Genomic DNA, 15,241 nt, shown 5'->3' with positions numbered 1-15,241 from the left:
TGATGTAGAATGGTATAACTCATCAGAAAAAAAGAAAAATTAAATTTTACATCACAAGATAAGAAATTTTATTGTAATCAAAAATTGAAACTGTATAAGACTATTCTAAAAAAAAATTTTGTTCTCGATATTTTGTTCAAACAAAAAATTTCCATAAGATAGCTGATAAAAGATTATAATCAACAACTTTTTCAAAAGTCATGTAATTTATAGGCAGTTTTAATCAAACAGTAAAAGAGAGTTTGGATCATTTTATAGTAATGAATTATAAAAAAAAATTAGTTTTCAAATTTTACCGATTATTCAAATTTCGATTAAAAATAAATAACATTAAATAATGATATCAAATATCAGTAAAAAATATCTAGATAAAAACAATTTTAAAAATTGTTATTTAATAAGAAAAGTGATAATAATTAAGCTGAATAAGTTTTGAAATGTAATCATAAGCGAATTTTTTTCTAATAATATATTTATGCGTTTGTTTAAACTTTAAAATTTTATAATTCACAAAGTTTTTTATAATACTTTTTAGAAATAATTTTAACTAAAAAATTTAAATAAAAATAGTATAAAATTTAAATAAAAAAAGTATTTTTTTTAGTAGTTAAAACAATGTAATATACAAAATCATTGCAAATATTTATTAACAACCATTTGTTGAAATGTTTCAAACATTATTACGATAAAATAAATATAAAACTAATAAATACCAGTTGTATTTTCATTTTATTTTTAATAAATTAGATATATAATATTATTACAAGTTTATTAATGTCTTGGATTTGTTGATGGATTTCGTTGAGGATATCTATAAATATTTTTTTCTTGTTTTTTCAGCATCCATAAAGCATTTAATTCTACAGGATGATCATCTTCCTCGGAGTTACTTAAATAAAGATGAGTATTTTTACAAAAATTGCAACTTTTTGCACAATATACACGCATAACAGCCGTGCTAAAATATTATTAAGATTATTATTACTTATTAAATATATATTATTTACCTTATCGGATTGTTACATACACCACTTTCAGCTAACTGTTCACATGTATCCATTTCATCTTTACATACAGATGTTGTTTCAGCTAGTATTGTAGGAGTTGGACAGGCATTACAAGTCCTTGGACAATATTCTTCACTCATTTGTAAACGGCATCCTCCAAGTCTTTTAACTTCAAGACAATCAACTTTATTTGAATCCATACATAAAAGACCATTACAATTTTTACAACGTACAGGACATATTTTAAGATAAAAACCTGGTCTTGCTCTACAAGCTTCTTCTGTAATTTTATTACAAATTTGTTGATCACGATCACGGCATCCAAGTAAAGTAATCAAATCAGCTATAGCTAAAGGTGGTAAATTATTAACTTTATCTTCTATTTCTTCGTTACTTTTTATACTTGTTCTAGGAATATATTCATTTTCTATATTAGCTCTACCTTGATTCATAGAATTTTTTTGATTTAATGGAAGAATAGTATTTTGAAGAAAGGTATTTTCATCTATTCTTTCATGTTTATTACCACGATTTTTCTTTTTAATTGGTATTGTTTTTGGTTGATCTTCATAATCCTCATACTCAATATCAGTTTCTTTTTCTACCATATTTTCAATATTTTGTGGACGTCTTCTTAATTTATAATCATTTATAAAATGTGGCTCTTTGTCAATTTCTTTTCTTTTTATTTCTCTTTGTGATAAACTATTAAATTGAATATTTGTATTATCATTTCCAATAATTGGAATATTTGGATTAGGAAAAGATTCTCTTTCTACATATGAATCACTCATATCTTGTATTAATGGATCTATCATTTGAGTTGAAGAATGAGGTGAATTCATATTTGAAGGTAAATGCCGTGTCTGTGATCCATAATATCTATTTTGTTGTCCCTGTAATTTTCGATTATGTTGATTATCATACCAATTATCATTTCTTAAAGTTTTTCTTTGAGAAAAAGTTTCATCAGAATTTGTAATAGCATCATCTTTAAGTGTTTTTTCATGTTTTAATGTTTCATTTTTTTCAACTTTTAAAATTTTTACCTCTGGAAGAGATGTTGATGTAGAGGTATATATTATTGTTGTTGACATATTAGTATTATTTTTTTTTTCACAAACACCACAAAGAATTGGACAATATTCTTTAAGAACATCATTACAATCTTCTTTACGAGCCTCAACACATGAAATATAGGTAGAATCTTGACAAAAATAATCACAATCTCCACAAGTTTTTTTACAATACTCCATAGCATAACCAGGCCTTACTGTACAATCATTCTTTGTACAGTATGGATTCTGATCAACACATTTATCATTATCACCAAAAACATAGTACAAAAAATAAATAGATAAAATAAAAAAATATGGTAACATTTTTAATAAATACAACAAGAGAATTGTAATATACAATAATTTACTAATGAAAATGTACTAAAATTTATTTTAACATCTCTTTTTACATTTTCCTTTAAAACACTTGACTTTTTTTATTTGATTAAGTATTGATATGGATATATGTATTGTGTTTTAATTTGTCAAAACTTTACCTTAACACTTCCATCCCACATATATACTATCAATTAATAATTTATTTTCTACTTATCTTTTTACATTTTAGGTGTTAAAATGTTTTATAAATACATCTCTAAATTTGATATTTATTTTTTTTTTTATTTATTTAATATCAAATAGATATTTAATGGCAAAAATGTTTATTTGATGATATTTGATATCACAATATAATAACTCAAATAATTTTACCACCATTTGTTAGTTAAAGATATATTGGTTTTTTTTTAAGTATTAATTTTATTTTAAAATTTGCGTAAAATAATTTGTTACACTATTTATTTTTATTAATTGATAGATATTATGAAAAAAAAAAAATTTTTTTTTTATAATTTTTAAAATGGGTTGTAATATAAGTAGTATTAATAAAAAAAATAATGAAGGGTATAAAAAAGTTAAAACATTAAGATATAGTGAAAAATTTACTATAGATAATGATAAGATATTAAAAGAAAGAGTATTATTAATGAAGGCATCCAAACAAATAGAGGGTAAGATATAATTATATTTTTATTTAATGTATAAAATGAAATTTTTTTTTTTTATTATAGATGATAAAAATATAATTGAGAGATGTGTTAAAAAAAAAGAAATTAGTGAAATCTTAGAAACAGGTAAATTAAATGAAACTAGTAGTGATTCAACTATTATTTTCCCAGAAGATGAAACATTATATAATATACCTGAAACAATGTCAGATCTAGATTATGGATATGAATTAAAAAAAAATTAAAAAATCATTTTTTATTTTAATTTATTAGAATATTTACCGTAATATTATAATACTATGAATAATACAAATAAAACAATAAATTTGATTAATATATTTTATGTATATATTAAAAAATATATACATAAAATTTATTAAGTGTCACCATTACTTTTAAATATTATTTTAGCTCTATTTTTAATTTCTTCTTCATTATTAATACTATTTGTGTCCATCGGACTACTTAGAGAGATCGTTGGCACATCAAGTGTTGTTTTTATATTTAATTGCTCCTTTTCAAAGTTAGATGTAGATTGGGAAATATTTATTCTCGATATCATTTCAGCTGACATATTTTCTTCAGTTTTTGAGTGTATTCTTAGATGTCTAGTTATCATGTCACGTCTTGACTAAAAATAAAATTTATTTGTTGTAATAAATAAGTTATTTTTAGAATGGGAAAAAAAATTTTTTTAATTAAAATCATAAACTTACAGCTGCATAGTTGCATTGTGGACATTGATAAGGTTTCTCACCTGTATGTGTTCTTTGATGAGTGCTAAAAAAAAATTATTATTATTTATTTATATTATAAATATTTTTTTTACCTCAAATGATCACTTCTTGAAAAAACTTGACCACAAATATTACAACTATATGGTTTTACTCCTGTATGAAGGCGTAAATGGCGTGTTAACATATCACTTCTTCCAAATTTTTTCCCACATTGATTACATTTATGTATTTTATTTGCTTCAATAGTTATTGGATCTATATTAGGATCTTTATGTCTTGAAGCAATATGTTTAGCTAATCGATCTGCTAAAGCAAATGCTTGACCACAAATAGAACAGACATATGCCTCATTTCCACAACTAATAGGAATTGCTCCAATTGGTGGTATTAAGGATGTTTTTGTTGGAGTAAGACGAGTCGTTAAAGGCGTTGTAATTGATACATCAGGAAATGGTTTTGATAAAGTATTTGTTTGTTTATTATCAATCACTACATTCTTTTGGGATATAGATTGAGATGTTGTTTTTGAGTTGGATAAATCATTTTCAGAATGACTTTTTGATATTGATAAAGGATTATTTTGAAGTAATGATAATGCTAACAATTGTGATGTATAACTTCCCATTGAGGGAGATAACAATTGTGATGTTGGTACAATTGATTGTGATATTAATGGAACATGTAGTGGTGGTGGTTGTGATATACTATTAACAGATATAGCACGATTTATTGCTTGTAACTGTGTTTCTATCCAATTGTTTGTAGAATTTATATTATCAAAGTTAAGTTGTGATAAATTTTTATCAAAAGTATTAAGATTTAATGCACTCTTTGAAGATAAAAGAATATTAGATGCATTGTTTAAAGAAGCTGCCTCTTTAGCTAAAATGGCTGCCTCAAGTGTTACAGATTCTTTTGTTGTTGGAGGAGGTGTTGATGATGATCTATTACCAAATAAATTATCATTACTAATTGCATCCCAAATATTTGTCGACTTCATTATAATATCATCATATTTTGGTTTTAAAAATTTTTTTTCTAAATAATGTGTTTGCGGTGAATAGCAATTGCGTATTCTATGTTCTTTCTTTATATTATTAGAAGCAACAATTTTTGATCGATGTTTATGTTGAGTAACTGGCATATTTAATGTTGACATCGTATTTGATTCACTAAATACATTCAATGATTCAGCTAACATTTCACTTTCAGATTTACTTCGTTCTCTTGATATAGCTGATAAATTATTTGGTGATAGAAAATTATAAAAAAATTGTTGACTATTTGATATTTCATCGTGACACCGAGATGTGGACAATGAGGAAGTACTACGTTGTTGATGTTGATGTTGTTGTTGTTGTTGTTGACCATCAAAATTAAAGTGGAGTGAAAGTGTACTTGAATTAAAAGGAAGAGGTGAAAGTATAGGTGATCGACCATCATTTGATACAAAACCTGAGTATGGTGTTTCTGGTAACTCTGGATAATTATCAGATGAATTAAAGGGTGATGGTGAAAAAGCACTATATGGTGATAAGAGATCTTTACTACAATAATCACTATCAGTATCATAATCACTAAAATTATTAATATAATTTAAAAACAAAAATTTTTATTATTATTATTATTATAACTTACGTTGATCTTTTAGAATCTCTAAAATTAGTAAATAATGAATTTAATTGAACAGTTGTAGGTGAAATAGAAAATGAACTACGTGTTGAGGAGCCCAAGTCAGATGTTGCATAGTTACTTTGATAATTTGGGCATAATTTATTTATATCAATTGCATAACTTGGTGAGAGAAGATTAATTCTTTGCATAGCATCTACAGTTAAAAATGGTGATTCATTTTTACAACCATCATTATACATATCAACAGGACTTGAGGGATCTGATGGTCCTTGTTCATATATTCTAGGTGGTGCATTTTTTGTTAAATCTATACTATTAGGTTTATTAATTTGTTTTTTATTATCAACAATATCTTTAATATTATTATCTATTTCCATAGATAGTATATTTTTATTATTTTCAATATGTGGATTACAAATTGTTGTAAATGCACTTTTGTTACTTCCAATTTTCATAGTAAGAGACATCTCCTCCCTTAACATTTTTTCCTCAATTTTTGGTATATTTTGAAAGGCACTTTTAACTAGAGTGTTGGTATTAGATGTAGAAGTGGAAAAGTCGTTTGTGCTTGTTAATGGCATGACTTTCAGAATACAAAATTATTTCATAGGAATTAATTTTTTTTTTTTAGTTAAAAAAATTACAAAATTATGGTATATTTATAAATAAAAATATATAAATTTTAATTGTTAATTTCTGAAAATAATTTATGAGCATAAAATAATAATAATGTAATATAGAAAATGATAGATTATAACTTAATGAAAGCAGCTTTTGTCATAAATATTATATTTATATATTTGTATCTTTCAAAGTTAAAAAAAAGACGATATTCTTAATGAATAATCAGAATAATTTTAAAATAAAAGGAAAAAACTTTAAAAGATAATCATTTTATATCAAAAATTCATTAACTTAACTTAATCTATATTAGAATATTTTATAATGTATATATATTTATTTTTTCAAAATTTGGTTAACATACTTTAAATATTTATTCTTAAAATAAATGAAATAGTGTTTTTTTATAAAAAAAAATTTTTTTTTGTTAATGACAATTTAATTAAGTAGACATTTCAAGTCAACCATATAAAATAATAACTTTAATTCTTCTTAAATATAAAATTATAATGCGCAAAAAAGTAATTACATTATCATTGAGAGCAATGGCACCATATATATTTATACATATATATTTCTATATATTTCTACACAACTCTTTGTGTGGGTGTTAAAATGCTGTCATCTAAAAAGTAGCTTTAAGGGTACCCCATGGTCGATGGAAAAATGATAAGTAGTAAAGCAACCAGAACCAAACTTATTTTGGCTGTCTTTATTTTAAATATATCTCTAAAAATAAAGTCAATCCTTAAGAATAAAATTAACTAAGGAAAGGGCAGTATAATTGAAACAAAAAAAAAATAAATATATATATATATAAAAGACTAAAATTTAATAATATCATAAATTGAAAAAAAAAATATATATATATATTTATGGTAGTAAAATTAAATATTTTTTATTAATGAAAATGTTTGCTCTTTTCAAATTTGACATTTTATATTTTTGCTTATCCTTTTTATAATATTCACCTATAAAAATGTCACTTTTTTTTATATATTCATTTTAACATATCTTAACGCTTAATAAAAAATTAATAAATAATAATCAACATTAAAAATCGCTATTTTAAAATTATAATAATAATAATAATATATTTTTAATGAAACACAATTATATCAATAAAATATGTATATAAAAAAAATCATTTAAAAAATTTTATATTTTTTTATAAATAAAATTTACTATACTTATTCTTAAAAATATAAAGTTTGTGAATAAATAAAAAATACTAAAAAATTTGACACAAGACTAATAAAATAATATAATGAATGTGATATAATAATATACAACGATCAAAGATATAAATTGTTATTTCCTCAATAATGTTTCCTCCTTCGCAGAAAATTACATTTTTCATATTATAATCTTACGATTATTCTTTACATATTATATATTTTCTTATACTTTATAAAAATGCCATTTTACTAGAAGTATTGAAATGAAAAGATTATATAAATAAATTAATAAGACATATCAACATTAATTAAAAAATATTACTTATTTTATTATATTTTTTAGTATAATTTTAAGTAATTTGAAATTTATTTTTATTATAAATAAACTGATTAAATGTTAATTATAAATAAATAATAAAAAAAAAAATCAAATATAAAGAGAAAAATTTTTCTTTAAAAAAAAATTATTATTCGTAAAAATAAGTCGCATACAAAGATAACATAAGCATAAAATTGATGCTAAAAATATCCACCCTCAAGTAAAGAAGAATAAAGAGTGAAGAAGAATAAATACAGGATATATTATATATATATACATACTTCTATAAACAAAATGCATTATTAAATAATGTTTTTTTATTTTTATTTTGAATAACTAAAATTATAAATATCTTATAAATATAGAAATTATAAAATCAAAAATTTATTATAATGGAAAAAAAAAGTAATAATAAATTTTTTAATATTTTAAGTATTTACATATAAAAAATTTCTTTTCTATATAAAATTTATTACATAAAATTAAAAATCTTTAATCACGAGTAGCTTGCGATATATAGATTATCTAGAATAAACATATATATATTTTTTTTAAAATTATTTACTAAACGATTTAAATATGTTAATAAAAACACATCTGTATTTTATTATATATTCTCAAAACAACTTTGAATATTAAAACACCACCCTCAAAATATAGAATAAGTTTTCTAAAGTAATATTTATTGTATTTTAAAACATTACAAACAATAATTTAAAATTATAATGTATTTCCATGTAACATGGTAACATTTAATATTTATTTAGAAATTCTTCTTCATGAATATATAACTTTCTAAGTTTAAGAATAATAAATTATAGAAAAAAAAAGGTGGATCAGTTAAAAAAAAAGAAGAAGTTTTTTTTTAAGAAAAAAAAAAACATATTTATATATTAAACAATAGTAAAAACATCATATAAAAGATATATCAATTCCTTTTGTGTAAAATTATTTTTTTACTGAATTACACAACATAATTCTTTAATGGAAAAAGAAAAAAAATTATATATATATATAAATACATATAATAAATATAGAATATAATATGACAACTTAAAGATTCAAAGGAGGAGTTTATATATGGAATGTACTTAGAGAATTTAATAGAATGATATTAACTAAGAATCATTGAAATACGATAACAATTTTGCTACAAAATAATCATCAGAATAAATTTTTTTTTTCTTTAAACCATTAATTATTGATAACGACACAATATTTATTCAATACACCCACCCTCATATTTTAGCATCTTATATAAACTAAAGCAGCTTTATTACTAGATAAAAAAAAAAGAATCTCTGTTTTCAAAACAATAATTTTATTATAATATTTATGTATATATATATAATTTACTAAAATACGACTTCTTTTATATCTTTATTCTAAAATATTTTATTAATATAAGATATTTTTATTTTATTGATATAACATTTTTGATGAAAAAAAAAATTATTTTTTTTTCATCTTTGTTACATCAAAAGCAAAAAAATAAAAAAAAAGCAAAACAAAGAAGTAATATATATAATGTAAAAGTTATTCTCATTTTTTACTCTTATTATATATAGAGACATTTTATAACATAAAAAAAAGGATAGAAACTTTTTAAGAATTTACGATGCCGTTTTTATATGTACTTTACATAATTAAAATAATAATTTCAATAAAATTTCCCAATAATGGTAATTTAAACAGAAGTGATATATACATATATATATACTCTTAGTTTAATTAAATAAAGGTTAAAAAAAATACAATTTCTTTTACTATATAATGCTAATAACATATATTATAAAACTTTTTTTTTTCTTTTAATAATAAATTTTTTTTCTTAATTTAAATAAAACTTAATCATGCCATTTAAAATCATGTTGCTTTTATTTTCTAATAAATTTTCTAATACTTTTTTATTTTAAATTAACTATTGAAGGGTAAAAAAAAAAGATATATAATTTTTTTTTTAATTGGTTGATACACCAATTTTAAAAGTAATAAAAATTGATTTTTTTGCAAAGTAATGTTTGTGTTAATATTATTGGTATCATATTTCAACCATTGAAATAAATAACTAAAATTTTTTTTGTTTTACTAAATTCACATCTTTTTGGTAATTTATTTTAGCATGAGAGAAAGTAAAATTTATTTAAATGTAAAGCTTTTTTTTTTTTTGCAAAATAAAACAACCACATTTTCAGGATTTAACTTTATGTATAATTTTTTTGAATAAGAGAATAAATGTTATATATTATTATGTATCTGGATATATTATAACTTTTTTAGAATTATAAAAAAAATAAACTTAATTTTATATGATTAATTGCAAAAATCGCGTTTTCTTTTTAAAAACTTTTACTTAATGATAAAGTATTTCTTAGAATGTAAAAAAAAAAATTCATGTGGGCATTTAACAAGTAAAAGTGGTTATTTATAGACTTTTATATAAAAAAAAATTATAACTTAAGAGGAACATTTTATTAAAATAACAAATTTTTGTAAAACAAAAAAATATACTTTTAAAAAACATATTAAGTAATTAAGGTGGTATTGTTTTCTCACATAAAAAATAGAAATTTTCATATAAAAAAATATTAATAAATTATAAATCATATTTCATTTTAATAAATAATAAAACTTGAAACAAAATAAGTAAATAAAATTAAACAACACTTATTTAAAAATTTTTCACTAGCAAAAATAATTTAAAACATTACAAACCACTTATATTATTTATAATGCACACATTTAGTTGAAGATGATGCATATTAAATAAATATGGTATATTTTATTGAAAGTGAAACTATTTTTTTTTATTATTAATTATAATTCTAGTCAATTTTAAATTATGCAGAACTTTTAATATTATACATATATTTGTATATAAAGTATAAATTTTTTACTAGGTAAGATAAATAATGCAAATAAAGATTTATTTTTATTAAAATAAGGGGAATAGTATTTTATTAGAAATAATAGTTGATAATTTAAGGATGAATTTTTAATATATATATGTATTTTAAATACTTTTTTTTTTTATCATTTTAAATCAAACTTAAAAATGCTATTTTATGTATTTTAAATAGTGTATCCACAAATGTTAACTAAGTCCATTTTTTCAATTATCAACTACCTATAAAAATTTAATTGATGAAATTAAAAAAAAAGTATAGTAATTTAAATATTATGCAATTAAAATAAATATATTATTATATAATTAATACTAATTAAATGTATAAATAATTATTTTTTAAGTTGTAATAAAAAAATTGAAACATTAGATTAAAATAATATTATTTAATTTAATGGTGATTTTAATAAAATTTTATTTCAAAATTTTTTTTTCTAATCTAAATACCACCGCCAGTTTTATAGATGTCCTTTAACGAATGTATTGTTACATATTACCAAAATATTTAACAATAACTTAATAAATATATACAACTTTTTATTTTCTTATATTTAATTATTATCCCATGCGTAATAACAGTTTTAGAAACAATCACTACGGTAGATTTAATGGAAGTAGGCAGAATAATTGTATGTCAATATTATTTTGTTAATCTATTTTTTTTTTATTTCAGATCGCCAATGTCAGTTTACACCTTCTTATGATCAAGAACAAAATAATTATAGGGGATATCATCCTCCTAATCAATATCAAAATTATAATAATTATATGCAAGAAGAAGCAACAAGTCGTAATCTATCAGTTAATAATCAGTATCCACCATTTGTACCTAATAATTTTAGCAATCCTCCACCATATTATAATAATGTTGGCCCATTTCGCCAACAATTTCCCGATCCAAGTATTATAGATTTACTGGGAATGCAAAGTAATTTTGAAAATAATATAAATAAAGAAAAAAATGGGATTAAAATTTATAGAAAATATTTAGAACATTCAGAGGTTTTGTTAGATGCTAATGAAGAATATAAAAATGTACTTACAAAGTGTGAAAATTCTTTTATCATTAGAAATGTTGTTTCTCGTTCAAATAACATGATAATGGATATTTCAAAAACTCTTAGTCTTTCAAAAATATCATTTAAAGAATTTATAGATATATGTAAAGGACTTAAAAAGTCTGAAGAAAATGTTGTAAATGCTATAAATTGGATACAAAAATATCGTCGTGAAAGTAAAGAAAATTTTGAATTTATTTTACAAGGAGCTATGGCATTTTTTATAATGATATTAACACGAAAAAATGTTGATGTTAATTTGGTTCGCAGACTAACAAATATTGTTACTCGTTTAATTGAATATTTAGGATGTCGAAATAATGAGTATAAAGATGCTCTTCTAAAAATGGTAAATGATTTTGGAATTTTTTACTGTTTAATAAAGCCATATGATTTTAATGGAGATTTATTAATGCGATGGGATAAATCTATTCAAAAAGGTTTATATAAATTGGATAAAGCTTTTAAAGTATTACTTAGTAAAAATGAAGACCAAATGAGAATAATTTACGATAAATTATTTGGAAAAAATTGTATGGATAATAGTTTTAGTAATATTATATCTAGTAATATAAATATTAATAACGTAGAGATTGCAAAACTTTTAAACCAAGATACTGTGGATAAATTTGAATTGTTTACAATTAAATGTGAAAATATGAATAATATGATAAAAAATTGGTTAAATAATGGATGCAATGACAATCAGCGTAATATTCAAAATTTAGTTAATCAACCTATAAATATTTCACATGAAAATAAAGATACATATGAAGAAAACAAAAAAAAAGATAACAGAAACTGGTTTGAAAAACAGTTCTGTCCTTCTTATTCTTCACTTTTTATGGTTAATGAAAATAATGTACAATTTCAACCTATAGACCCTTCTGAATATGATTATATTGAATGTGCTAGTGAAGTTTCTGACAATATTAAAAATCTTTTTGAAGGTTATAAAATATTTTTAGATGGAAATAATGATAATCTTCAACCTATAGATACAAATGGATATGAAACATTTAATAAATTAATGAAATTAAAATATAGGTTAAGAGAAGAAGTTAAAGAAAAAGCATATGAAGAAAATAAAGTTTATTCAGAATATTTTATTCATGATTTTGATGAAATTGAGTATAAAGAACCAGTAGAAGTGGAAAAAAATAGTAATGGCACAGTGGGGAGTCATGATTTTGCTAGATTTTTATCAAGTGGCAGAACATTATAATTTTATTGTAATTTTGTTTTTATAAAATGCACATAAAATGGTGTATATATATATATAATATTTAAAAGACTCCGTAATGTTTAGTAGTCGCAAAATTATTATCCCTTTGAGAATTATACTTTTGATTTTTAGCTAAACGTTGTAAATCATTAGCTAATTTATCTACTTCTCTTGGATCAACTTTATGCCCATGATCACTTCTTGTTACACTTCTAATAGATCTTGTTGATTTTGTTCTTTGGATATTATTGTATTCAATTGATGGTCTTGATTTAATTGAATATGTCAGATGATTTGATCTATTTTCACCCGTAAGCCAGTCATGACGTAATGTTTGAACAGCACTCAATCTTTCATTTGGATCTGTATTAAGAAGTAAATCTACAAATTTCTTTGCCATATCAGAACCAGACCAATATTGAGGATAGTATACATAATTTGCTGTTATAATAAGAGTATATAAACGAGATCGACAATCATCATCAAATGGCATAATTCCAGACATTAAAATATATGCTATAACTCCTACTGCCCAAATATCAACTTTATTTGTATATGGCATACGTAATAAAACTTCAGGTGCAATATATTCACATGTACCACAAGTTTCATTCATTGTTTCACCGGGTTTAGTTGCTTGATGTGCTAAACCAAAATCAGAAATTAAAAGTCTAGCATCTGGTCGATTATCACTATATAAAAGATTTTCAGGTTTTAAATCTCTATGTGTAATATTTAAACTATGAAGGTATGCTAAACCAGATAGAAGCATTCTTAATGCTTGTTTTGCTTCATTTTCTGTATATCTACCTTTAGATACAACACGATCATACATTTCACCACCAGATGCCATTTCCATAACAATAAATAATTTTGAAGCTCCTCTAAATACTTCTTCTAAGCGAATTACAAATGGATGAGAGACTCGACTTAAAATTGATAATTCATTATTTACAGATTGTCCCATATCTATAAAAAAAAATAATATTTATATCATTATCATTAATATTATTATATTTATAATATATACCTCTATCAGGAGTAACTACTTTAACAGCATAAAAAGTACCAGTAATTCGATGTTGAACTCTTAAAACTTGTGAAAAAGATCCTTTTCCAATAACAGTTAAAACTTCATACTTACAAACTAATCTTTGATCTAATTTCATTGCTGGCCTATCAGGCATCACAACACACGACTCTCCTAATGGCATTTCTCCTCCTAATGGTGGTGGACAGGTTTGTGCAAAAGCAGCATTATCAAATTTTTGTTTGGCAAAAATATTACAAAGTTTAAAAATATTTGTTTTCTTTTGGTTCCTGGTTGAATTTATTGAATTACTTAAAGACATGATCCTTTTTGTTGATTGATCAGAATATTGAGATGTTGAGTGATGATTACCCATTTTATGTATATTTTATGATATTTATAGATTTATTTGTATATAATAGAAATTTACGATGAAATATGATAAGGTGATTTTGACAAGTTGAGGAAAAATTTTTGATATAATATCAATGTCAAAGTATTTAAAGTATGTTGAATGATTGAAGAACTACAATATATATAGATTATTGAAATTTTTAAAAATTAAGACAAATTTCTAATATGTAGGTGTATTTTATAAAATATAATTTTCACTCCATTAATATTATAACAAATAATGTATTTTTCAAAATATAGATTAAATAATTACTTGTTTTATATTTTTAAAAAAAAATGTTTATAATATATGAGAGATATATTTATATTCTGAAATATTAAAGGTTTCATAATTAATTAGAAAAATTATTTATAAAAAGAAAATAAATAAATAAATAAACCAATATAATAAATTAGAAAAATAATAAAATAGCAAAATAATTTAATATATAACAAATTATTAATATAATATATTATATCAAAATATAATGATCAAATGAGTTAAAAAAGAATATTATATATATATATATATATATAATATATATCAGGTGTATCTTAGTAACTGTATATTTTTAATTTGAGAATAATTAGAAAAATAAGATATCTTTTTACACAATGTTTATTCTTTAAATCTTTTCAAATTTTCATGTTATGTAAATGAGTAAAAAAAAATGATGATAAGAATATACTTATATTTAAAAAGATAAATATTTATTAAAGTAGTTATAATAATATTAATAAATGAGTAAGTGTAAATTTTGGTTTTTATAGTATATGAAAAAAAAAAACATTATTTGTCTGTATAAATTTTTAATTGATGATATCTATTATAATTATGTTTGGGATATATATTGATATCAAATGATATTGATATACACAGATTTATAATATAAAAAAAAGGTACTATTAGAAGATGATAAAAAAAAAAAGTTAATATAAAAGATTTTTTTTTTAAATTTTTATAATAATTTATTGTTTTAATTAACAATTAGTAATTAATTGGTGGTTTAAATTAAATTTAAAAAGTGTAAATTTTATAGCTTTTAAATTGGATTAAAGGTTAGGATA

The 15,241-nt window shown here is 21.5% G+C and overlaps 5 protein-coding genes across 5 annotated transcripts; 2 read left to right on the top strand and 3 right to left on the bottom strand.

Moving 5' to 3' along the window:
• Positions 1–771: 771 nt before the first annotated feature.
• SRAE_2000318200 (ShKT domain-containing protein) lies at positions 772–2,389 on the bottom strand (the record flags this gene model as incomplete). Its single annotated transcript, XM_024654344.1, has 2 exons — positions 772–958; positions 1,008–2,389. 2 exons carry the CDS (start codon positions 2,387–2,389, stop codon positions 772–774), a joined length of 1,569 nt encoding a protein of 522 aa, XP_024507725.1.
• A 535-nt stretch (positions 2,390–2,924) lies between these two features.
• On the top strand, positions 2,925–3,317 carry SRAE_2000318100 (Hypothetical protein; the record flags this gene model as incomplete). Its single annotated transcript, XM_024654343.1, has 2 exons — positions 2,925–3,075; positions 3,136–3,317. 2 exons carry the CDS (start codon positions 2,925–2,927, stop codon positions 3,315–3,317), a joined length of 333 nt encoding a protein of 110 aa, XP_024507724.1.
• A 131-nt stretch (positions 3,318–3,448) lies between these two features.
• SRAE_2000318000 (Klumpfuss) lies at positions 3,449–6,025 on the bottom strand (the record flags this gene model as incomplete). The annotated part of the gene is made up of 4 exons (XM_024654342.1): positions 3,449–3,703; positions 3,789–3,852; positions 3,902–5,386; positions 5,448–6,025. The coding sequence occupies 4 exons, from the start codon at positions 6,023–6,025 to the stop codon at positions 3,449–3,451; spliced, it is 2,382 nt and encodes a 793-aa protein (XP_024507723.1).
• Positions 6,026–11,032: 5,007 nt separating this feature from the next.
• SRAE_2000317900 (Hypothetical protein) lies at positions 11,033–12,750 on the top strand (the record flags this gene model as incomplete). Its single annotated transcript, XM_024654341.1, has 2 exons — positions 11,033–11,096; positions 11,141–12,750. The coding sequence occupies 2 exons, from the start codon at positions 11,033–11,035 to the stop codon at positions 12,748–12,750; spliced, it is 1,674 nt and encodes a 557-aa protein (XP_024507722.1).
• A 61-nt stretch (positions 12,751–12,811) lies between these two features.
• On the bottom strand, positions 12,812–14,156 carry SRAE_2000317800 (Protein kinase domain and Serine/threonine-/dual specificity protein kinase, catalytic domain and Protein kinase-like domain-containing protein; the record flags this gene model as incomplete). The annotated part of the gene is made up of 2 exons (XM_024654339.1): positions 12,812–13,719; positions 13,781–14,156. 2 exons carry the CDS (start codon positions 14,154–14,156, stop codon positions 12,812–12,814), a joined length of 1,284 nt encoding a protein of 427 aa, XP_024507721.1.
• Between the last annotated feature and the right edge of the window lie 1,085 nt (positions 14,157–15,241).

The sequence above is a fragment of the Strongyloides ratti genome (assembly GCF_001040885.1).
Source record: "Strongyloides ratti genome assembly S_ratti_ED321, chromosome : 2".
NCBI classification, from domain to species: Eukaryota; Metazoa; Nematoda; class Chromadorea; order Rhabditida; family Strongyloididae; genus Strongyloides; species Strongyloides ratti.
The sequence above is the reverse complement of the archived record's forward strand: the minus strand, read 5'-3'. Positions and strand labels throughout refer to the sequence as shown.